This window comes from Papilio machaon, chromosome 2 (assembly GCF_912999745.1).
Source record: "Papilio machaon chromosome 2, ilPapMach1.1, whole genome shotgun sequence".
Lineage (NCBI taxonomy): Eukaryota > Metazoa > Arthropoda > Insecta > Lepidoptera > Papilionidae > Papilio > Papilio machaon.
The window spans coordinates 4703922-4730332 of NC_059987.1; the positions used below are offsets into that span (position 1 = coordinate 4703922).

Here is a 26411-nt window from a genome sequence, read left to right on the forward strand (position 1 = left end):
AAGAATGAATAAATTATAAAAAATAAAGTGACCATTATTACAAGCTTTTAATATTTTTTTCAATTCGACAATGTTTTGTAAAATGAGATCTAATAAATGTACTCGTATCTCTTAATTCAATAATTAATAATTGCTGATTCGCCCATTCTTTACCGTCACCACTGATAAAATTTTAATTATTAATTATTGTTGAAATAAAAAAAAAGAAAAATAACAAATTGTATTGTGGCAACCCTATATGTTACGTAACAAACAAGTATACATTGTATGATGGATCGCATGGCACACATCGGTAGCGAATGTAAGAAAAGTTGGCCCAGTTGTTAAATAAACAAACCAGGTGTCATGCAAACATTTCGTTACACTGAACAAAATATTGGTCACCGTGTTATCCCGTCTGTGCTTAATTAGAACGGAACGATGATGCACATCTTAAATATTCAGAGTTTTTTTAACAGAATTAAAAAAAAATTGTTTTCGTCTTCCAAATCGATCTTATAATTCGACATTCTTTTGTTAATAATGCCTTAACCGGTGTTTTTTATACATTTACAGTTTTTTTTTTATTTTAATATTTCTTGCAACCGTTACTGATAAGTTTGAAAAACTTGTGTTGTTCACCTCTATAGTCGAATGACTTTCGATCCAACTGCTTGATCGGTAGTCTGTACCCAACCATTAGGCTATTGGCGCAGTGCTTTTTAATTTCTAATTTAAAAACATATTAAAAGGAATTAAAATACGTTAAAACATATTAATTAAAAAAACATTAATGAGAAAATCATTGCCGTAATATAGAAATGTAAAAATGAATCTCTCCTTTTTCTTGTCGCGTTTTAAACCTAAACAGTAAAGACGTCAGAAAAAGTCGTAGATGTCATCGGACTTTGATTTTGATTTGTTTTGAATAAATCTCAGACCTTGCGACAAAATGTACAACTCAATTATTATTTAGCATCACATAGTTATCATATTATTCTCCGCTGTGTAAATTGTTAAATTGAACGGAATATTTCAATAGATTTTAAAAAGATAACATGTACTCGTATTATATGTAGTAGATTTGCGCGCGCAAATTTTAAATATCGTTTCATAGGTCGTTGGATGTAATATATACAGTTTCCTTCATCATATGAAGTTTGACGCCATCTATACGTGTTACAATCATCATTCGAAATTAAAAAAAACAACCGGTTTGTATAAGGCCGATGAGCTCGAGATTCGGGTCGATTTTTTTCAAGCGTCGTGCTGACGTAGCGGAGTTCGTACCTCCAGCTCGCCCTCATGACCCAAATTTTAAGTATGACGTCATCGAGCAGGAAGAAGCCCAAAAATGTAGGTCGCGCTCTAATCTGACGCCCCTACACCTCTTTCTCATTGTAACTATGATTAAGCAGATAAGATAACAGAAAACTTACACTCACATTTGATTCAACTGGTCAACAGTCAATATACAAAGGTTGAAATAGTGCCAAAATTTCACTTTCATCTATAGGATAGGAGTTCGCATGAAAAATTAGCCTTGAAAAGTATCAATAATAAAAAAGGAGGAAGGAAATATTGGATTTCACAACCCATTATACAGAATACTGTACTAAGGATACTATCTCGTTAAATAACACTAAATATATACATTTAATTAAATACTAAACGAACAGTACGTAGAATTTCCATTACTTCACACTTTTTAATTGTTTTACAAATGTTTTCTATTGTATTACTAAAGTGTAACAAAGGAAAGAATAATGTTGTTAGTACATTACAGATCGATTGTGTGAAGGTCGTTGAACGTAAGTTCACTTTTTTACTACAAGGTTTTTGATTGGTTTAATTTAGTTTTTTTGGTACAAACAACATTTTATTAGCTTTTAAATTAATAAACATACAACGATGTGAAATATTAAAAGATCCAGAGCAATACCTTAAGGTAGAAAAGAGAGGACTGACAGGAAGGGGATGGGACTACGATATTGATTAATTGCGAAAGTTTACTTATTGCAACTGCCGTGTGTGTGAACGCGAAATCGACACTTTCAACCCCGACTAGTTTAAATGAACTTTTTGATAATAAGACAAGGAATTGAAAATGACAACCTTTGAGTTAGTTTTACACCCCTATGTATAGCTGTTACTTGTAACATGCCACCTTTAGACGAAGCAACACACACACTTAGATAAGCATTCGTTAATTACTCGCTAAAGAAGAAAACTTATTGTGGAACCATACTAAGTCTCTTGTTTTGTTTTATTAGGTAATCAATGAACTTTTGTCCGGAGACTTATTTCTAAAACAAAGCACCTGTCGAGTAAGGTAAATAAGTCAAAAAATTGCAAAGAAATGTCAAAATTCCTTCTATGTTTCTTCTTCTACTCCTAGATATTCCTAACTTTGATCTTCTTATTTAGGTTTATGTCAAGTATTAGGTTTGGTTTTTACGGGTGTTTGTGTCGATGCCTCAAGGCAAATAATGACTTGTCGCCAAATCAATAAAATGATAATGCATGCCAATTATAAAAAAAAACATGATGAATCATGACCAAAATCGCTGCAACTGGCTATCATACGACCGACTTATTGCAAAGACGACAAATACGTAAAACGCGTTATCATAATCTGACAAAACAACATGGCTTTGTCATAGGGCCAATGCTCGTAATGACGTGTTCTTAGTCACAAAGTCTAGCGCCGCACTAAATAACGCATAAGTATAAAAAAGCGTTTTTTACAAACGTGACGTGTTGCGAAATACTTGGAAAAATTTAAATATTTTTTTTACAAACGAAAATTCTGTTTTGAATAATATGTGTTATTATAATTACTCGTGGTCGAAATATTGTACGCTTTATACCTTACCTAAATTTTACGTTTTGTTAGTACAGACTGTTTTTTTTAGAAACAAGGCGGTTCAGTTTTAAAACTAACTCGGTAAACACGATAGCAATTGATATATCTTTAGTTTTTTCCATAAAAAAATGTTATTTATTGATGCACTTTTATTTTTCAAGTGGTTTTATGACCGCCGCCGCCGCTACTGCCGAAATTAATAATGGATCTCAAACAATTTGGCTGTAATTTAATCGATCTAGAGTAGTTAAAATTAAAAAAGATGGCGATAGATTGTATTCCTAAATACCTATACTCAGTTTTAAAATAATTTCATTCGGAAATTGAATTATCTTTACCAAGCTCGATGATGAACCCTTTTTATTGATTTTTCAAACAATCGACCAATGTACTCATTGAAAGAAAGAGTTTGAAGAAAAAAATTATGTAAGATCATTATTATGCAAAACATTCGATAGTTCAGCTACCAAAATGTGGAAATATAATTTACATATAAAGTGGACTTCTCACGGGATTAAAAAAATATTTTTTAACTTACCATTAACGCAGTTTAATTAATGCTTCTATATTTAAATTATACAGTTGCGCGAAGTATCTCATTTGCAATTATGAATTACGGTTGAATATTTTACTTTAGCAAATACTAAGTATTATAGTATTTTAATGAGAAGTAAGCACTAAATGTAAGATTCATAGATAAGTTTCCAATTTCCAATGGAATATTATCTACATGTTATAATATTTAGACATAGTTTTTATTTATATTACATTTATATGTATCAATTGGAAATTAAAAAAAATACTATTCGGATTCCGTATATGTATTTACATCTACAGTCGTCCACTAGCCCAGCACATCAATCTATATACATTTACAATCTAATATGCTTTATTTTAAGACTGTACGGAGTTAATGTGCTTCAGAAATATTTGGTAAGACAAACAAGTGAATGACCAAGAAGCAAGCAACAAACGTCCCGAGGCTCGTGTTTAGTAACTAACAATTTCCATATAAACGTTAAAAACAAATTTATCTGCCTCCGGAGCTTCAAGTACAAGGTCATTGCTGACGTCATAGCAGATATTTCGTGCATTGCAGCAAACGTATTCTATGTGTTCATTCGCTTTGCCCACTCTTATCTTTTATATTGTATTACCGGTATACTTGTTTTGTTCAAATGTATGGAATTTTATATTATAGTGGCGAAATTTTAAACTAATATCAATAAACGGGCGCGGTGCAGGACAAGCACGAAATGATGAGAACTAAGATAAGATAGATGTGTCCCGATGTGATCCATTGGAGATCCCAGGCCCCTCGCAGTTGCACTTGAGGATGGCCTCCGAGGGGGTTTTAGTGAGTAGAAATCTCACATAACCCTATCTTTGCCCCGAAAAGGCAGGGTATCTTTTTGCAGATTTCCCCCTCCATAAAAAATATGAGATAGACGTAGACGTAGAATAAGTTTGTAAATCCACAACATGAGGTTGCCAAGGAAATATGTGTGTGTGTGTGTACTTGATTTAAAAGTGAAAGAAATCTTATGTACCGTGCGCCATACATCGGCTATTCTTTAAAAGATCTCTCAATGTTCTTGCAAACAATTTACAGGAAACTTTTATTAGTTAGAAATAAATTTAAACTGTATTTAAATGTAAAGCAACGTAATAACAAAATGGAATTTCCAAACTATTTACAGTATACATTATAAAGCAGCATATCAACATGTGAGCGCTCGTAGTGGTAACTTTCCTTAAAAACAGAGCTATTAAATGTAAAAGAATGAAACTGTAGTAAGATCACTTCGGTTTTCGCGCCGCTCGTTTGCCCCCTGCTCTTATAAAAAAAAAAAAAAAGCAGTTCCAGTTAGATACTTCCTGTGACTGAAGCGTTCAAACTCTTGATCATTTTATATTGTAATATTCTAATCTATATATATAAAAGAAAGTTGTGTTAGTTACACCATTTATAACTCAAGAACGGCTGAATCGATTTGACTGAAAATTGGTGGGCAGGTAGCTTAGAACCAGGAATAGGACATAGGATAATTTTTATCCCGTTTTCTATTTTTTATTCCGTGCGGACGGAGTCGCGGGTAAAAGCTAGTATGATTAATAATAATTGAATAGTGATGCAACAGAAGAGAAATCCCAAAACACTTTAAAGGATTTAGTGAGAAAATACTACACAAGTTTGAGTGTAGCAGTTGATTTCCTTTCTTTTGGTCGTAGCTATTGTCAATCTACCTATCCTATAAAAACACTCATTTTCATCTTTCCTTAATATTTTTCTATCGATTTTCCTTATTCGCCTATTCTCAGCCCTTAATAGACGAAAACATGTTTGTATTCAATAGGGTAATTAATAAAAGGAAAATGACATCATTATGCTGCCTGCTTCACTTATAGGTTTTCTAGCTGACAGAAATATTGACAATTAAGGTAAATAAATTTAATTAAAAGTGAGTATTATTCGCCTAACCAATTTGACCCGGTGGGCACGGATAATACTAAATAGCTTATTAGTGCTCCTCTGACAATGTTTAAATAGTGTCACAAGATCCTTCTCGCACTCTATACCTATGTAGTTTAACAGTTTTCTGACTGAACTAACCGCAATAGTTGCGCCGATCTTAACAAATATGGACCAAATATGATTGTCAAACTCCAAGTACCTCGCACATAAATAACCGACTTATAGATGGTGTTCGTTTACCAATTTTACCAAAGTCATTGAATAAAAATAAGCTCTTATAGGATTACTATTGCAAAAAGATTCTCTTGACTTCAGCAAACATTCAATCTTCTATTACGATTCTTGTATATTGTCAAAATCTTTGAATTAAAAAGATCTTTAGCAAAGGTATAAAATTTTATTTGGTATAAAACAATGAACGTCATTTCAGTTCAATAAAATTAAAATTTGATCTTTACACCGTGTGCAGCACACTCTGACGCAAATGGCAAATAATAATGTTATCTATGTCGCGATAATTATTATTGGTATTTGTTTCATGAAAACAGCTAAGGGATTTTTCTACTATTATTATTGTACATCTATTAATTAGATGTCTCCAAGTATCCTAAAAATTCGATAAATAAGTTTTTTAATATGAAAACTTTAGAGATTAGAACGTTATAAATTATATTTTAAATTATGTAAATTGTGAACATTACGAAAGTGTAAATGTCAATAGTATGGACACTAATTTGACAAAAAATATCAATAGAAAATATTCAAAAGATGGCGATTCGTTTTCATGTCGTGATTGAATTTCAAAAGCAGGAGTTTGTAAAGATTTGTTGACGATCGAAATTGTAATTGAAACGTTGTGTTGTTACTCGTAGAAGTTCTATTCCATCAGGCTACTTCTTTAACGACCACTACGGTATGACAAAATTTTTAATATAAATATTAAAAAATTAAGATAACAACTAACTCAACTGAAAAGATTACTGGATCATATACTTGTAAAACATACATACATTTTTATCATTTAACAATGGAAGAGCCAGCAACGACAACATCTGTTGCACGAATTGGCCTGTTCGACCGGTGAAATACCACAACCACACAATCAACAGGAGTGAAGTGAAATTCATTCCAAATCTTGTCTGATTAATGTGTATGCCGAAGGCTTAATTTTGATCCTCTTATCCTTCCTACTCTTATCTTGTAAAGAAGAGATGGGAAGAAGAGGTGAATTTCGGGGACGAGGGGAATTATAGGAAGGGTAAATATGCACTTTTTGTGTATCACTGTTGTATCCCTTGTCGATGAAAGATTGACATCACATCTTCAAATACAAATGTATATGAGCAGCGGTAACTTCGCTCTTTCGGCAAAATTAGGTGACCGTTAGCTCATTTGCTACCATATGCAATAAAAGATTAGTTCAATGTAAGAAATAGATAAACATTAAAATGGCGGAAATTAAAGTACCAGTGATCGAGTTATATATTTGTTATTTGTAGTCGCTCTACTTAGTAACATAATTGTTTTTTTAAACTTTGGCATTGTTTGTAATGATAACAATTTATTTACATTTCTCATTAATCTATGATCGAGGGTTTTACGTTATTTTAAGTAACAATACATACTCAAATATTGGGTAATATATCTTTATCCTGTTTGGTGTTTCGACGTTCCACGACAAAAATGATGGAGTACTACGTTCGCCAGGAAAATGTTACGAGTGAGGAATTTCTCGCAGACACTTTTCATCTGTTTATTTTTAGATTTATATTCAAAGAGCTTTCATAAATTGCATGTTTTTATAAACCTAATCTTTATTTCGTTTTCATAATTTGTTTATATAGGATATCACATCCTTATGAAGTAAACTAACTGTCGTCCGCGCGGAATTAAAAAAAAGACTTAATTAGTAGACTATGTGTTCTATTAGACTATGTTCTTTATCATTGACAGATTTCACCGAAATCCGGTAGCCGTCCTAGAGAAACCTTCTAACAAACATCCATCAAACATTGGCATTTATAATAATAATAAGATTGCGACTTTATTTTATACGAAGTCATAAAAAGTGGGCCTACCTATCATATAGGAACATATTAATAGATTAATCTAAGTACCTGCTTCTTCAGAACGTAATACTACCTCACGCCTGCACTTACATAGAGTATTTATATGCCTGCATATACATTTTATACAAAAAGTTACTACCTAACATATCCCTGCAGGAGTACGTGCAGGCTGAAATTCAATTAGGGTTCCTCGATACCGAGAATATTTAGTTAACCACTCGCGTATCGTAATTCTATTATCTATAGACCTCTATATAACAGCGCAATATATTAACATTTTCCTCTTAAATTTTATGTCTTTTCTTAGGAGATATAAGTATATTCGCCGTTGCGGAGACAAAAAACGAATTATGTCGAACTCGGACATCGTAAACTTTTCAATGTTTTTTCCACATAATAAATGTCATTAGGTGAACGCAAAGATCTACGTAAATGATTATGATGTATAAATGCGGTTCTCTTTCTCAGGGTTCAAGTCCGGAATGCTGCGCCGACACGTCCAGTTTCGAAATTTCGTCAGCGGGTGTGCCGGTGCCGCCGCCCGGGCCGCGCTACAAGCTGGCATCTGAAGGCAGCTTGAGGGTGTGCACTTTCCAACACACCAGGACCGTCGTCGACAAGATCCTCGCCGCAAAGTTCCTCAGGCGGTGGGAGTCGCACGTGCTGCGTCTGCTAGAGGAACACCTCGTTTCTAAGACGGTAAGTCAACTAGATGTTAAGAATTATGAAGAGGTAGATAGCAGTTGTTCAAGATAAAGTTGATTGGATGTAAACGAGGCAGACTTAAATTGAACATTAAATACACTGATTATTGTGCGAGATTCAGAAGGAAGCTACAATTCAATATTCATTTAAATAACGACGTTATTCTAATCTTAAACTTTAATACGTTTGTAAAATTGAAAATATTTTTATCCATCCGACATTATACGTTACATGAAGCAACAATTTGAATAAATCTTCTGCAGAAGGGTGCAATACGTGTAATATTTTTCTGAAGCCATGTGAATTTTATACCAGTTATTTTTGATTTCATGAATCTTTAAATAACATGATTGATTGTTGGACGAGGAAAATAGTCTTTAAAAAGTCATGGTCTGTCCTTGGTGTTTTTCTGTTTTTGTATTTGCAATTTATGAATTTATTTATGTAATATATCATATTCCAATGGCCTATATAAAATATTGTATATTTTCTTTTATAATAGGTATTTGTTTACATATTTTAGTTCTTGAGTTGGCATAAACTATATCTAATTATAAACCCGGCGGCGCCATAAATGCAAATTCAACACTGTTGTATTTGATGCATGATACTCGTACGCACCAATTGCATATTTATACAATTTTATATACATGTTATTCTAGATTAAAAACCAAATACAAGTAAAGAAACGTGTATTTTATATTTTACACACAACGAGCACAAACATTCTCTGGCGTGCTAAGAATACTCTGACTTCTTTAATAACGACTGGTTTAATAACGCATGTGATTAACGGACAAACATACATTTTTAATTATAAAAAAATATTAGGTAAATTTAACATATTAGTCTCATTCTTTTAAAACAAACAAGATTGGACTCGGGAACGACATCGGCTTAAGAATTAATTAAAATATCTTCGTTCGTGTATAAATACACCCCGTGTTATTTGAAACACAAAGTTCTCTAAAAGGTAACTAAATGCAAATTAAAACATAGAAAGCGTTGGTTGGTTCTCTTCCAGGAATTATAACGCCTACCTGATATTGATGAGACGAAGATGAGAATTTACTTTAGAGCTCTTCAATAACCGGGATTTTTGTATCAGTTAATTGCTTGATGTTCATTTTATGCAATCTTTCGTAATTTATAAGTCGAGACGATAAACGAAACGGAACGTTAAGAACTGTGAATATCTTCTGTGGTCCTTTTTAAAAACATGTAAATTAACAATGTTTTATATTATTTTAACAACGTGTTTCTATGTTCTTTTGTAAAAAAAAATATTTTGTTGATGAAACTACGTTAGATGAAAAACCTTGACTATGTAATGTAATTACTATAGTTATACTATTTCTAATAGAAATAAAATTTACAATGCAATAAAATTAAATGAAAAGTATTTTTCGTCAATTTTTTTAATTCGTTCGAGTCTAAAAAAATAAGTTTTAATTTGATTTTCTTTCAAAGAAGGCTTGTATGATTTCCAGTTTACATCGGAGAGCAATTCACGTAAGCGTGTTAATTAATAATTGGCTCTCATTAGCCCGTCACATCATTAGCAGCTGTGCAAATATGAATATACGTCAATGTTACTCATTTTTATTTACGTAATTGCAACTGTATTTTCATTCAGAAAACAATGGACGGATACCATGTTGGTGCGATGTGAAAATAATTTCACCCAAGGCGGCCTGTTTAAACGCGATCCAATGTTGTATTATTAGTTTGCTTTTCATTACTTTGACGCTATACTCGTACATGCTAAACTACGAACACGCGTGAGACTCGAATGCGCAGGGATTTAGCTACTTATTGTTAAGCTGACGAATGCTTGTCACGTAGCCTTTATTGTTCTGTGTGTTGCTGGCGTTAATCGATTACACTGTTATCATTGCAGCGTACGAATTGAATAATTATTTTTATTTTAACACGCAAATTGTTTGATATTCTGTGTTTATTTTATCCGTATATTGATTTATCGAATGTGATATAAAATGAAGTTGAATTAAACATGTCTTAAAAAACTTTATACATCTAGAGCTCAAAAACTATTGGTTAAATAACAAAAGTCTGCTAATATTTTTACCAAACATTTTTTAGTTTAATTAAATAATGTTTTTTTTTAAATCTACCAATTATCCGGAAGCTCTTTGCGTAAAATACAACTGTATAATAGCTTCACATCTGTCTTGCCTAATTGTGTGGGCGTGGTTTATTTCATCTTTTAACTCTATATTCGTGTCCATTTTATCTTTACAAAACGTGTTACAAGCGATCAATAACCGTATCGAAAGTTCGCCTCACTTGCACATATTGCTGCGATGTTTTCAAACTATTACTTGTATTATTAGGGATAATTACAATGCACTTTATAATTTTCTTGTTTATGCTACAAAAATGTTTATTGAAAGTTTTTTACAATTGGAACATCTCGTTATTTTAAATTAACTTATAACCAGAGCTGGGCATTAACTCGTTAATCCGTTAATCGTTAATTAACGAAGTTAACATTTTGCTTAACGGATTAACTTTTAAGTTAACTTCAAAAAGTGTTAACGCTTTTGTTAACTTCCGTTAAACTCAACTTCCGTTAATAAAAGTCCGTTAATCGTTAAATTAGAATCTTAGAGACGTGCTGTCATTTTGTTTAATTTACGTGCCACGTCACGCTCGTAAGTTCAGCTATGTTGTGCGACTGTCGGCGACTCGAATGGTGAACGAACGAGTTGATAATTGATATATATGTGAAGTTCGCGTGCAAGTGTGATGCATCAGAGCATCCGGGAAAGACATGACCAACAGGACAAAATCAAAAGAAGGTTCGAAATAGTACATTTCATTACGAGTATATAAAAGCAAGAGTATGTAATAGCCCATATTCCGAACGCTCTTCGTCCCTGCAATATTCTCCACTCCCTTTTTGGGCAACTGTATTAAAACATTTTTTTACTCGTGCTTTTTCTTAAGCTTTTCCAAACTCGTGCGTTCTCTTTCCCAACTGTCAACATAATGTCTATTAAAAAGTAAAACCCAACCACGAAGTTTTTACAAAAAAAAAGTTTAACGATTTGATTCAATGAATTAGGTTAGGTATCATTTTAATTCATCTCATTAAATCTCATTTTCATTTTATATCAATAAAAATAATCTACTGAAGACTTGGCCGTTTGGGCATAGTTCCCTTTGCCTACCCACAATGGGTGAAGAAAACAAAAAAAAAATCTCTATTCTTTTACGGTTGGCGCCATTTTTCAAAAAATTTAGTTAGTTGAGTTTATTGTGTTTTTATTATTCTATTAAATTGCTTCATTTTTTCGCAACTGTATTAAAAAAGAAAATAGTTGTTTCGTACACGTGCGGCACTGTCATTACAATTTGTTCCAATTGTCAACCCTCACCTTCGGCTGCGCCTCGGCTCTCCGCACTTGTAATGAAATATACTATAATGCATTCATACTTGTCTCTAATACTAATATGTTATAGAATGTATAGTTAAATTACTACAATTTTAAACAAGTGTCGCCACAATAAGTGTAAAATTAGTATGTATAATTTTGGTATGGTTAACTGTTAACGATTAACTTTAACTTGCGTTAAATTTTCGAGAATTTAACGCTTTAACGATTAACGAAGTTAATTTTTTAATTAACGAATTAACGATTAACGAAGTTAACTTTTCGATTAACTGTGCCCACCTGTGCTTATAACTATATTAATTAGTTTAATGCACAGGTATAAGAATAGAAATTGCGATAGGTATTTGACAAAGTAATATCTTAAGTAGCTTTTCTATATCTTTATCAAGTTTTCTACCCTTTTTATCATTAATAGAAACGTATGTAAGGATCTAAAGAAAGTCGTTGATTACAGCTGGCTCGGTTTCGAATTTCCTTCAGCCACCTTAATACTCGTAGTGATTCAACCGATGCCAATGACTATTACGGCTTTCTACATGTAGTGTGGCAAACTTATTCGAGTATAGGTATAAATTGAGCTATTGTATTTGTAACGTGAACCAAACGAGGTCAATAAGTGTTGATAAGAGAACATTCGTGCGTCACAAACGCTAACTACATTATGTTTAGTTGCTTAGTTAATTATACTAATTGAGTATACATATTAGTATTATATTTTGGCTACGCGAAGTTATCTGCCCCGATAGAGCCGAGTAGAGGCAAATAGTGCGTTTCGATAGTTGAGTAAAAATATTTACATTGCTCTGCCTACAAAAGCGGATCAAACCGCTCCGAACAGTTCCCGTTTGACGTCAAGTAGCATGAGGAAAAATTGTAACAACTTTCAAAACGAAAACACATTTTATATTTAAGCCCAGGGAAAGATATTATTAGTGTTTATATAATAAACGCCGGTGGGTTTTTCAAAAGACGTATTTCGTTTCGTATTCGTAAGTCATCGTTATTATAACATAATGTACGTTACCAAATATTGAATCTAATCTATATATAGGAACTGTTTATATTAAATAAATATTATTATATGCTGCTTCCTACCATAGTATCTTCGTAGATTTAGACGACGAGATTTAAACTAGATTTGGTTCTAGATTCTACACTGTTAAATTTTAATATAAAAATTATACAGACACAATCTATTCATATTGTTTATAGAAATGACTTATTTTAAATCTGTTAACGGTACTTTTTGATATGGTATTAAAAATCATTTTCTCGATTGACAAAAAAAGCAACGGAATAAAAATTGTAACATGTTATTAGCAAACTGCAAACGTTTATTTGTTATTTCTTTCTGATTGAATGGTATTATTGTAGCGGTACAATCACATAGAAAAAACAAATCATGTAGGTACAATCCGCTGGGGATATATTTTAATATTATATTCTTATTTTTCTTTATACACATACGCCAATGCAATTGTGAAAACACAAACATTACCAGACGTATTTGGCCAACAGGACATAAATTTTGTGAAAAGATTTTAAACCATATAATTAGTGAATAGTAGGGGTAAATGAGACAATAATAAATTAATTATGAACGGCTTATGTAATATGGCACTGACTCGTTTCGGAACCGTCGGGGGTCCATTTTCAGGGCGAGTGTTTATTGGAACGAAGTTCCTTATCGTGCGTTGTGAAAGGGGGCTAGACGGAAAAAATTCTTACGAAAAGTTGTCATGACACTTTTGGCTATAGTAAGTATGTTAACGACAAATGAGCGCTATTTCGCCATGTTAACGACGTGACAATATATAACGAAAATTCATAGAAATAAAATGTACTTCTTGTGAAGACTTAAGTTTTTTATTCATAGAATAAACATTGGTTCCTTCACTAATTAATCGAAAGGAACTTCGTTCCATCCGAGTGTCCTTTGACACCTCTCAAGTTTTTTATTTTGAAAACTTCGCGGTCGCGTCGCGTCTCTCACTTAAAATGGACCACAGACAGGTCCGAAACTATTCGGTGACGTCACACGTGTGTTAAGCCGTTCTAAATTAATTTATTATTGTCTCACGAAAGTTTAAACAATTTAATTACTTTTAAATATATTCAGTGCTACGCTTTCAACAAAAATATGCAATGTATATTAACGTAAAAGGACATTGGTAAACCTAATTATGACAATATCTCCCAACCATATAATTAACAGAAGTGAAACATTGCATTTCAAATAGAAATATTTCCATTATATTGCTATAGTCATAATGTAAAGTTCAAATGTTAAGTTAAAATGTTGTGCGGCTAAAAGCCTAATTAAGTTATCGAGTCCATTTATCTCTGATGCGGGCTGGCAGACGCGCGCGAGCCGTCATATGTCAGGGGTCACCGCCACCCAGTAGACGTGACAGAAGCCCTCAGTTCTCACAACAACTAACTCATACATATTTATTACCACTGGCCTTACATTCAATTCAATTCACTAAATACACGTCACCAGCAAATCGTTAAGATTCGGCAGTTGCATATCGAACGAATTTACACAAATTGTCGTCAGATATTTCTATTAAATTTCGACACTAATTTTAAGGTTAGACTTCTTCAGCTCTCATTTTCTTCGCTCTTATTTTCTTCGCAGCCACTAATCACAGTCTAACCAAGGCGTGTACTGATAATAGTGCAATTACCAATGAAATGTCTTTACAAATTGTTTAAGCACGTTACAAATGGGCAGCGAACACGATTTACTTGTGACAGGCAAAGGCACTTTGTTATTTGAATTGTATGACATTTATGTATTCATTCACTCATGCATCATGTGTCAAAGACTTACAATTACCATACATAAATTCATTGAATATCGTTTACAATCTGCATAAATAGAAAACAAAAAAAATTATGCGTTTAAATTGTAGATTCCTTTTGAATATTCAGGTGTTTTAATTGCTTTAATAAAAATCAATCAATCTCCATCAGAATTTCAATTGTTTTTTTTTTTTGTTTTATGAAAACATGGGAATTTTTTATAAAGTCAAAAGTTTAATAAATTAACCTTTCCTTCAATATAATTTGAAAGATTAATTTTGTAAAATCCATTTTCTCGATAGGGACGCCCACGGCCCATTCTCCTTTTATTTACAAACGTTTTCAACTTGTATCCATACAACGAAATGTCAACGGTTAACTTGAATGTAATGCAATTACCAGACGTATTCACAGAACGTCCCTGATTTTCCAACTTGTGTAATGACTGATTTGTAGTGATTATATTTAAAATCCCCTTTGTTGTATTTAGGATGTAATTTAAAACGATACAATTGATTTTATGAAAACACAATCTCATGTCGGTGTTAAGAAAATTAAACGATTATTCCCCAGTTCAGTGCCTGTTAAAAAACCGTAGGAAAAGTCCTAAGTGCCAATGTATGGGTAACTTCTGCAGATTGCTTTACGCAGTCCGTGAATGTAGAACCAGGGATTAAAAAAATAGCTGTAGTAATAAAAATCAATAAGGACCTGATATATTTAACGTTCGTAGATAATACGACGTGCAATACGTCACTGCAAGTACTTACACTTAAAAGATTTAATCTCTCTGACCTTCTGCAATACGCATCTCCGTGTATGACTAAGAAAGTGCAATTTCCTGTATTCAACGTTGTCGGAGATAAAAGATACGCGTCGGTAAATAATGAACCTCAAACACTTTCATTACAACACCATATGATTTGTACGAAGGTATATTTTGTAAAGAGTTTAAATGCGAGCTTGCTTAATAAAGGTACAAACTTTCATAAAAATATATCACTGTTACATGTCCACTGTTAGTTTATTTCGTTGTGATGTTTTGCGCTTTTACATTGTTTTATATTAAAAGACAAACGAAGCAAGCAGTGCACCTACGTTACGCTGCTAATCAAAAACAGAATAGAAACAACTGAATTTTGACCAGAATTTGTTTTTTAATTAGAATTTTATTTGAGAAGAAATTGTAACAAAAAGTGATGGTAGATAGGTTAACAGTTCTTCATACGAGTATATTCGATCTCTTAAAAAAAGTTGCAAATAGGCAATCTTACTAAAATTCTAAATGCAAAAGTTTAGTATTAGATGTATGGATGTTTCTTTGATGGTATCTCCGGAACGGCTTAACGGATCTTGATAAAATTTCACACGGACGGAGTCGCGGGCGACCTCTAGTATAAAATAACATGAATTTATATACATTAAAGTCATAGCCTATCCTTGATATGTTATCCAAAGCAGAATTGGTTTTATAACGACGAATGCGTCACAATGACGATTTTTATCAAGTTTGCTAATTCGATGTGACCTTAGTCGAATTAGTTCTGTTACTTTCGCTCTCAATACAGTAAACAGGTAACTGTAAAGGTGACGTCAGACAAAACAGCACGTTATTAAATCAAAGGTGTTCCATAGATTATTACGTCAATTTAGTTAGTTATTGACTGTAAAAATTGTGAATTGTCATTGACTTTACTATCTATATATATAAAAGAAAGTCGTGTTAGTTACACTATTTATAACTCAAGATCGGCCGAACGGATTTAGTTGAAAATTTATGGGGAAGGTAGCTTAGAACTAGGAGGCGGACATAGGAACTTTTTTATCTTGTGTGCAGTTTTTTTATTCCGCGCGGACGGAGTCGCGAGTAAAAGCTAGTATTCATATTGTAAGATATTTGATGCAAAAGTATTTTAAAAGAATTAAACTAACAGCGAAACAGTGAATTTAACTCTACTTCATAATAATCCTCGCTGTAGTATAAACTTTAACCGAACGTAAGTAAACAAAAATGTCAGACGTTCCGCAATGACGGATGGAAAGAGACTGTCTCGAGCAGCAGCGCACGCTTCCTTATAAAACCTTTTTTTTGTGTGGCTACCCTCAACAGTCCTAACACGGCTTCTCCTGACATGAGACCGTCCTCGGGCTCGTTCTTCCAGCATCTTCAACACTGGAATTCGTCTGTAACAATGGCATAGAGTCTTTCGATACCAGCTCGTTGGCAGGCGCTATGCGGGCGCGCTGCTAGTCGTCAGGCGCTGCACTGGCGCGCTGCTCGGCAACAGGTGCTGCATTGGCGCGCTGCTCGCGACAGGTGCTGCACTGGCGCGCTGCTCGGCGACAGGTGCTGTACTGGCGCGCTGCTCGCGACAGGTGCTGCACTGGCGCGCTGCTCGGCGACAGGTGCTGTACTGGCGCGCTGCTCGCGACAGGCGCTGCTGTGGCGCGCTGCTCGCGACAGGCGCTGCTGTGGCGCGCTGCTCGCGACAGGCGCTGCTGTGGCGCGCTGCTCGCGACAGGCGCTGCTGTGGCGCGCTGCTCGCGACAGGCGCTGCTGTGGCGCGCTGATTGCAGACATGCACCGCTGAGGCGCGCTGATTGCAGACATGCACCGCTGAGGCGCGCTGATTGCAGACATGCACCGCTGAGGCGCGCTGATTGCAGACATGCACCGCTGAGGCGCGCTGATTGCAGACAGGCGCGGCTGTGGCGCGCTGATTGTAGACAGGCACCGCTCAGGCGCGCTGATTGAAGACAGGCGCGGCTGTGGCGCGCTGATTGCAGACAGGCGCGGCTGTGGCGCGCTGATTGCAGACAGGCGCGGCTGTGGCGCGCTGATTGCAGACAGGCGCTCTGCTTGTAGACACGCGCAGCTGCGGCGCGGTGCACAACACAGCTACATAGTAGGAAACAAGACCGGACCAAATCTGCATCTATATCAATAATGGTGTCCTCGGTTATTTGATCATAACTCTTTATGGTTTCAAAACATTCGTCACATGACCACGCGAGCCATGACATCACTGGCAGCCCGCAGTATGCCAGATACTGAACGTCCCGCAGTCCGTTCAATGCCTTAATTCACAAGATCATGTAGGGCAAGCGTCCCGCAGTCCGTTGCCGATAGGAGCGTCCCGCAGTCCGTCCTCTACATGATATTAATGGCAGCCCGCAGTATGCCAGATGCTTAACGTCCCGCAGTCCGTTTAATACCTTACTTCAAAAGACCATGTAGGGCAAGCGTCCCGCAGTCCGTTGCCGATAGGAGCGTCCCGCAGTCCGTTGCCGATAGGAGCGTCCCGCAGTCCGTCCTCTACATGATATTAATGGCAGCCCGCAGTATGCCAGATGCTGAACGTCCCGCAGTCCGTTCACAATCTCACTTCTGCAGTTGGGTATCCCGCAGTCTACGCAACGCAGAGCATCTCGACAATACATGGACAAAACTAACTGAACTAATAAAGGGCATCAATGACTATTACGACATAATGACATACGTCTGACTCAGGTAATGGCTTAACACGCTCAGCGCAACCGACTAGCCTTACAAGTTTACTTTAAAATGAAAAAATCATGTTGGCATGTAACGTGTTAAATCTTGCCACGACTCGGCTTTACCTGACCCTCACTAATAAAATGATCAAGGTATTCAATTTCAGTTTTTAGTAAAGAACACATCTTTAAATTAATTGAAAAGTCTAATGTTGACTTATTTGGCATCAAAACTTGAAATATAAAAATATTGGTTCGATCTTACCGCAGTACAAATTGAATAGATCGCGTCGACAATCCTGTCTGCTGTGAAATATACAGACAGCGCGTGAGCCTCACTACCGACATATTCCCATGCAGAATAAACGGCTTGGTCCACGCTACCCATGTTTCGCGAACACTGGTACGACTTTGATATCGACTCAACTTGCTACGACTACAACAATTATCACGGTAACGATCTGACATTTTTCTCTTTGCATTTATTTTCACGAAAATGCAAACACAAACACAGAGTGAGCAAAGTGGATAGAATCACGTGGATCCTATCCCACTTCTGATGTAAGATATTTGATGCAAAAGTATTTTAAAAGAATTAAACTAACAGCGAAACAGTGAATTTAACTCTACTTCATAATAATCCTCGCTGTAGTATAAACTTTAACCGAACGTAAGTAAACAAAAATGTCAGACGTTCCGCAATGACGGATGGAAAGAGACTGTCTCGAGCAGCAGCGCACGCTTCCTTATAAAACCTTTTTTTTGTGTGGCTACCCTCAACAGTCCTAACAATATAATATACATTTTAATAAACTGTCTAAAAATTGTAAACTGAACCAATTCTTGACAATGATGACGTAGACGTTCAGTACACTGAAACAACTGAATTATCATGACGTAAACGATTAAAAAAGGTCTTTTAAGATTTATGGATGGGGGATAGACATGATAATCTATGAACGCACAGAAAATGTACATTTATGAATTTAATTTATACGAGAAAAATACATATTCGATTTATAGATGATATTCATAAAACAGACGCCACACCTATGTCATATATGGCGTCATATCAAGAAATTTATTCACCTGTAAAACTCCTTCAGAGATTTATTTGCATAATTTTCCGACGGCTGATTTTACTTTAGTGATAGCGTTCATAATTTCTATTAATTATTCAGGTTTTAAATACAGTATTATAATACTGACGTCATAGAAGTGCGTCTCGCCGGTAATTAATGCAGGCGCTCGCCTTGTCTCTTCTGTCCACATTAGTGCTACACTCTCTAGTTTGCTCATTTTCATAATATCAAATACATTATAAAAGACAAAATAACTATGTACATTCTTGTTATAATTTTACTTAGTTTTAGTTTTATTACCGTACAGACTCAGGAGGGTAATGTATGTAGGTTTTTATGTATGTAAGTTCTTGAGTAACGGTGGCGGCGCCACAGAGTCTGAACCGATTTTGACGTGAGGTGTCAGTCGATTCGTTTTCTTCCCTGGAATGTTGGTACACATTCAGACGGTTTGTTGTTTGTTGTTTTAAGTAACAAATCGTGTTATATACTTTACAATAATATATCGAAAAGTCTTGAATTATTTTTTGGGAAAAGATTGTTTCTGATAAAGTAACTAAACTTAATTAATTTTCTTTATCTATCTACACACTGGAATCTAGTCCAGTGATATATAAAATGCACATAACCCCGTAGCCGGTAGCCATATTGAGTAGGCCTCTGCCTAAATTGATATTACACACGTTCATTATATCTGTTAGATTAACTAACAAGATTGATTAACTACAGCGTTACACCTATGACAGAGACAAGGCAGGATTTGAATTAAATCATGAAAACTCTAAATTGTAACCTTTGTTTCCGGACTGACACTGGTTTATTTTTGGGATCATCCATTAATTACTGTAAAGCTCGAAAGGGGGTTCGAAAACATCACCAAACATCACGAGGAGGTGGCGGAGCGGAAATTGGAAATCATTTGTATTTATTTTCCAAATAAAGTAAATTTATTGATTAAATCAAAAATATTTTCAATATTAGTTTGTATTAAAACACGAGATTTTACGTATAGGGAGGTATCATCAAATGGGGGAGGTGGAAAAATTTGATAAAAAAAATCATCACATGATTAATGGAAGACCCCTTCGTCGCGTGCGTGTGTTTTTATCCGGGTTTGTATATTTCTCACTTCCATCGGTTTTACCTGTTGATGTTGCCTAAACTCCTGAACCGATGTCGTCTCGATTAGTATTTTCCCTATTATCATAGGAATACAGGCGCTTAGACTTTTTTAACTGAAGGGTTTGTACGACATTTCGTTACGTTCCAAACAAAGGACAGAAGTCATTATGTGTTAGTGCAAGATGCAGGTTACCCAACATGAGAACTCTGGTCGTTCGATTTGAAAAGAGAAGGGCTGCGCTGAGAGCGCGGAGGGTGGGCGCGGGGTGTCGGGACGTGCTCTGACGTCACTCGCAGCCTCGGCCGCGGCTCGCGGGGCAATGCCCCCAGCCGCGACCTCACGGTCCTATCGTAATGCGCTCGCTCACAACTGTTCTGTTCTTCCTAAAACCATCCACCCGCACCCTCAAATCTATTTAAGACATTTTTTCCTGTTTTAAGCAACGCTATATTAAATTGTTGTCCATATCAGATCCAGTGGTTATCTTGATATAAAGATACTGATCAGATAAATAATCGAAAATAACTTCGAAACTTTTAACATTAATTCGAAATTATTTTTATTATTTTTACAATTAATAGAGAAGTTTTAAAGTTGACAGTTAATCCTGTGTAGGTGGAGCTACGAAAATCAACTTCTTAAAACTGAAAAGTCTTATAAAGTTTTTCTTTAAAGTTAAAGATTTAATATTATCCAAGACTCCCACACGTGCACTTTACAGTATCGTCTGCGGGCTATTAGAAAACAAAATTTAATGCTAAATCTCGCTTTTTCATACCACAAAATCTAGCAACGCAGTAAGTTCTTTTACCAATATATGAAGATCTATCCCCTTTGAATATAAAAACATATTTTGTTTTTCAAATATAACTAATTGAAATTGAAGGCATCACAAGCCACTACTCCTGTAGAAGCAAGATCATACGATAACAACAGCTCAGACCTATCTTATAATGTAAAATCCTGTAATAAGGCTTATATTGTTATATGTAATCTGCAGATGCAAGAAGCCTTGTAAATACAGAATGAATAGGTCCTTTGTCCATTATTCCCGGGTTTGCTTGCTTTAAATCCCTCATCCCTCAACAGTCATCGGGTTTCAATCCTTTGTTATGGACACCCCTTGCATTGTACGATCGGCTTTGTTTGTGCTTTTATAATGCATTAAGGGAAATTCTTTCAATAACTAGCCTACGTTAGATAGAGATTTTAACGTAGGTGTATTTAAGAGAAAAGGTGTTTGTTAACACTCATGCGTCATAATGAACGCATCTAAGTAAAAAAGGAAAATGGTCATAAAAGCATTTATTTCAATCAGCTTTTAAATTTTGCCATTTAAATAATTTTGCCCTTAGCTTTTAGCAGTCTTCTAACCATAAATGTCCTGACTTTTTTTTTTGAGAAATGACAAATTCTAACAAGTTATGCGACACTATCCAAATTCCGCATGAATTCATTACCAAGTTTGCCGTATCTATTTTTATTTGTGTGACATTTGTCCTACACGTGCTACATTATGACAATTACTTATGACGTAAGAGATCCCAGGTACTTTGTTTGAGCGGGTGTCTGTTTTTCCGCTTTACAGTTACATGGTTTTCTAGTTTTTGACAGTCAGTCAGTAAAACATAAGCTAGTGAACAATATACAATATATTTAAGTTTTGTTTTAGGTTATAATTTATTGATTTGTAAACAGCCGTCGGGTCTGCTGGAACGTCCGCTGTCATACAGCTGCATGCAGGAGGTGTACTGCATCTCGCGCTGGGACCCGGCCAGAAAGTACTGCCTCAGGATCGTGGTGCCACACGGCTCACTGTTGCTGCAAGTAAGTGGACCATTACTGTTATAAACCTGTATCAGTCCACAGCTAGGCGTAGGCTTTCCCCTAACACAGGTTTGCCCCTACGCACATTTAATCCAGCTAATGTTTGCCGTTACGACTCATAGCTAGCTTCCAAACGAGTACGCAGTAGAGTTAAATTTTTGACCATACATTATGTTGAACAAAGCACAGACATCGCCAAAAGGGGACAGCTACTTTGAAAATACTAAGATACCTACAATCCCTATGGATCCACATAGATAACTAAAAAACTACTTGTCAGAAATAAGATAATTTTTACTATTAGTCTCCCGCTTGATCATCAGCTGGCGAGGCCCTTGGAGAGAATGGATAAGATAGAGAAAATAATGTCCGAAACCTCACTCATGAGTATTAGACAATAAACAAAGGCGCATGAAACGTTTTTGACCACGACTGGAATAGAAAATCGTTATCCGCTTTTCTGCTGAAATTCCAAGTATCAAATAACAATATTGTTAGTTGAGCTCTGACTTTAATAAAACATTTTTATAATAATTTAGTTGAAAAATATAAATTTATATTACAGAGTAAATAATATCGTTTTGTTCCAGGCCAATGACGCGTACACGCGGGACCAGTGGTATTATTCTATCATCTGGAAAGTAAGTACAATCGTAGTTGAATAACGAAGTTTTCCACTCGAGCGACACTAACTCGAAACAAATGCATTGTAATCTTATTTGTTACAGAGAAACATGATAAGGTATCGCAATTTTCTAACGAAAACAGTGAGGAAGGAAGTCGTTTTGAAAGAGCTCAAGGTTTGTATTACTTATTCATATTATAACGCACAGATTTTGTAAAATTCCTATATTAATCAACATTAAAATATATTTATATAAAATGATCGTTGTACAATTTGACATCAGTTAGACATTTTCTTTATTACGAATTTATGTCGTAGATATGTTTTGGTTTTAGAATTAATTACTCAAAGTTATATTAGGTTACACGAAATATTAGGCAGATGCTTTTTGCTAAATAATCAAAACATTAATCATAATGACTACAATAATCTTGTATAAAAACACCTTATTAAATTAAAAACGTCATAAAAACAGACGTTATGATAAATCGGAGATCAAAATAATGTTTGTTTTGTAATAGTTTTTGTAGCATTTACGTATGAAACCGAAAAAACGGGGTCGCTGTTTAGAATAAATTAATTAAGGCCGAAAACAAATAACAGAGTTAAAACAACTTATTTCAAATTTAATTTACGTTGGAAGCCATTTAAAGATAAAAAAATAAATATAGTGTAGAGTTTTTTTTTTTAAACTATGTAATTAATTTAATAGCTTAGATACATATCGGGTAACATAATTGGTATCTTCGTAACTATTCGCTTTCGGTATAACGATAAAAAATATTTGATTACATTCTTTTTAAATTGTTCGTGACTACTGAAAAAAGTATTTTACATTCATGAGTCAAGTTTTTTGCTTTTCCAATTGATTAAGATAATAAAAGTATCTACCAATTGGCATAACAATGGGTACTGAAAAACGCAAATAATTGCAAAATATTTAAATTTACCCATCGCTATACGCACATAAATGTATCTCGTAAGGTCACGTTTCTCATCTATTTACTTCCGTATTAGTGATATTAAATAGATGTTAATAAAATAAATGAAAAACATTATGTGTTTATATTATTATTATTTTTTTCTTAACGCTTTTAATTTATTAAATACATTTATAAATTTGATAAAGTAAATAAAAATGGTATTGTTTATAGAACATGGTGGACTTTGCAATGACAACGCCACTACAAGATGAAAGCGTGACGCGAGCACCTCTGCAGATTCTGACTGCCTTGCTGTCCGAGGTAAGGGTCACAAGGTGTTGTACATTAATACATTCAGTGATTATCGTTTGAGAATGGGAATCCCTATATAAACAAGCAGTTATTTAACACTACTAATTAATTAACAAATAAATGCTGATACTCTGTTTACAATATTTCACCACTACTTTAAATTGTACAGACTGAAAAAGTTACATGATTCGGTGGGCATAAGTCAAATTTAATTATTATGGCTTCCTAGTGCTCCCTGTCCCAATGTCAAAAAATATCACAAGATCATAAGATACTTGTCATATTGTAGTTGTTGTCATATTCTATGCCTAAGTAGGTGTTACATATTTTCTGACAGAACTAAACGCCAAATCAGAGCCTTGCGAGGCCACATATCTTTGTCGGACTATATAGGTACTTTATCGTGTGATTTATTTTGTTTCCCAACCGATTCTCACTTTAACATTTTTCCAACATCAATTTTTTTAACTTAATTACTTAAATGTGCAACATTCTTAGGGGCAGATCGTTTAGTATACTTAACTTTGTCTGTCAAAGAAGTGAAACTTAACTTTCATAGACATTTAAGATGAACATTTCACAGAAATCAACATCAATACCATCTCAATAAAGAAAGGTTTGGGATATGGCCTTTCCAGAGGAAAATCAAGATGAAATCACTTGAAGTGAATTGACGTAAATGGTGACCGCAAAAAATTAACATTCAACCTTAACGGTGAAAGGTACCTTTTGTGGAAATTCATTTGTATGTAATGACGTCATTTCATTAAAAAATAAATAAAAGTGACATGAACAAATATATGTTTAAAATGTATAAAAGTGGGCTTTGGGCTTTTCAGAAGATCTATCAAATTAGATTAGTTATTTACTTGTCAAATAAATAGTATAATAAAATGGATGCTATATTAGGATCACACCTAATGACATTTGTCGTAACCGTTTACCACCTTATCAGTAGGTTTACTAATAAAATAATAATAATAACTATATTTATTTAATTCAAGAAAATCTCATTATATGATCGAACAAGCTTAATTATCTAGCATACATACAGGGCCGGTTTTAGCATTTCCGGCGGTCCGGGCGTGATTTTTACGGCGCTCCCTTTTTTTTATGTCAAGGGAAATCTTCCAAAGTTAGGGTATCTTACATATTTATATATATAAAAGAAAGTCGTGTTAGTTACACTATTTATAACTCAAGAACGGCTGAATCGATTTGGCTGAAAATTGGTGGGCAGGTAGCTTAGAACCAGGAAACGGACATAGGATAATTTTTACCCAGTTTTCTATTTTTTATTCCGCGCGGACGGAGTCGCGGGTAAAAGCTAGTGTATTATATATACATGTGTAAATCCTTGCATTTTTCATACTCACGCTGTATGAACAAAGTCACAAACCTTAAGTTACATTCGCAATTATTTTGTAAATGTAATTATATAAAGAAACGTTCAAGACATAGGAAGTTATGCTCCAATTGTTGCGTATAATAAACAATGGCAATAATGCATTAGCTCAGACGGGCGCATGTCCGGCGCTATTTATTGTTTACTAGTTGCAGCCATTTAGTCAAATAAAAGAATCAATTTATCTATAATATGATAAAAAAGCTTTCTGGAGGAAAAATAATGTTTCAAATTTTGTTTTTAGTTAACAAACTAATTTGACTACACTATAATTGCTCACAACATTAGGAATAATGTACACGTTGTTGTGGTGATAGAAGACGAAAGTATAACGGTAACAGTTTTATACTCGGATACTCTATAGAACAAGCTAACTCTACAATTATCAGTCTGCTTATATTTTTTCCAGTTGATGATTTTTCGTTAGCCATTAAAGTTTAAAATTTAAAAAATCCGTGATCATAAAACCGTGCCCAGACGTAATTTCATTATAATTGGCCACATTTGATACATCCTATGTGATGTGTCAAATGTTAATGATTAACTGTAATTATAAGGAAAATTCTACATAATAACTATCTTGTGACGAACTTCTGACGTTATTCATAGTCGTCTCAGTGGAAAACAGTTATAAAACAAAGCATTATTGCCTTTTTTATACATGTAACTGACGAGTCGTTCAACGAGGCTATGACGATAGGCTGTCGAAAGATCGAAAATTCGAGACTTAGGAAATGTGTTTGCTGAAATTTTCATAATTAAAATTGTTACATTGGTTAATGGCGGTAAAGTTGATCGCATTTCAAATCTGCATTCTCAAAAATCAACTGAGTTATTTAAGAAATGACTTAGGGTGCTTTGGTAGGGTTTTTTCTCAAATCTTGATAGAATAAAACAGTCAAGTAATTTGATATTCAATGATATATGAATTATATACTCACTAAAATTAAGCGAAATTAAGGGGTGAAGTTACCATAATTAGGAAAGCTTAAAATTGTTAGGATTTTTCGGAACACCATTATATGTGAACCCTGAAAAGTCCCCTTAAATTCCGCATTTAAAAAGAAAAAACATTATTCCGAATCGTAATTTTGTGGACGACTTTTTGGACAAATTATACATAAAATACCTAACACTACCAAACAAATTACTGTCAGACATTATATTATACCACAATCATTGAATACCAGCTAGTATACTTTTTTTTTTTATACCTCAATATAATTCAATCGGTAACATGTGACTTCTCAACAACACAAACACAATAAAGCTTGTTAGTTGAAAGAATGCTTAAATA

At 34.5% G+C, this 26411-nt stretch overlaps 1 protein-coding gene across 1 annotated transcript in view; it reads left to right on the plus strand.

The window, feature by feature from the left end:
* The window catches only part of LOC106718791 (C-Maf-inducing protein), a 36616-nt gene that overhangs the window by 5281 nt on the left and 4924 nt on the right, over positions 1-26411 (plus strand). The window contains exons 2-6 of the mRNA XM_045680735.1: positions 7859-8089; positions 21721-21849; positions 22440-22490; positions 22578-22649; positions 23629-23718. Coding sequence (XP_045536691.1) covers positions 7859-8089; positions 21721-21849; positions 22440-22490; positions 22578-22649; positions 23629-23718 — 573 coding nt within the window. The remainder of the gene's footprint in view (positions 1-7858; positions 8090-21720; positions 21850-22439; positions 22491-22577; positions 22650-23628; positions 23719-26411) is intronic.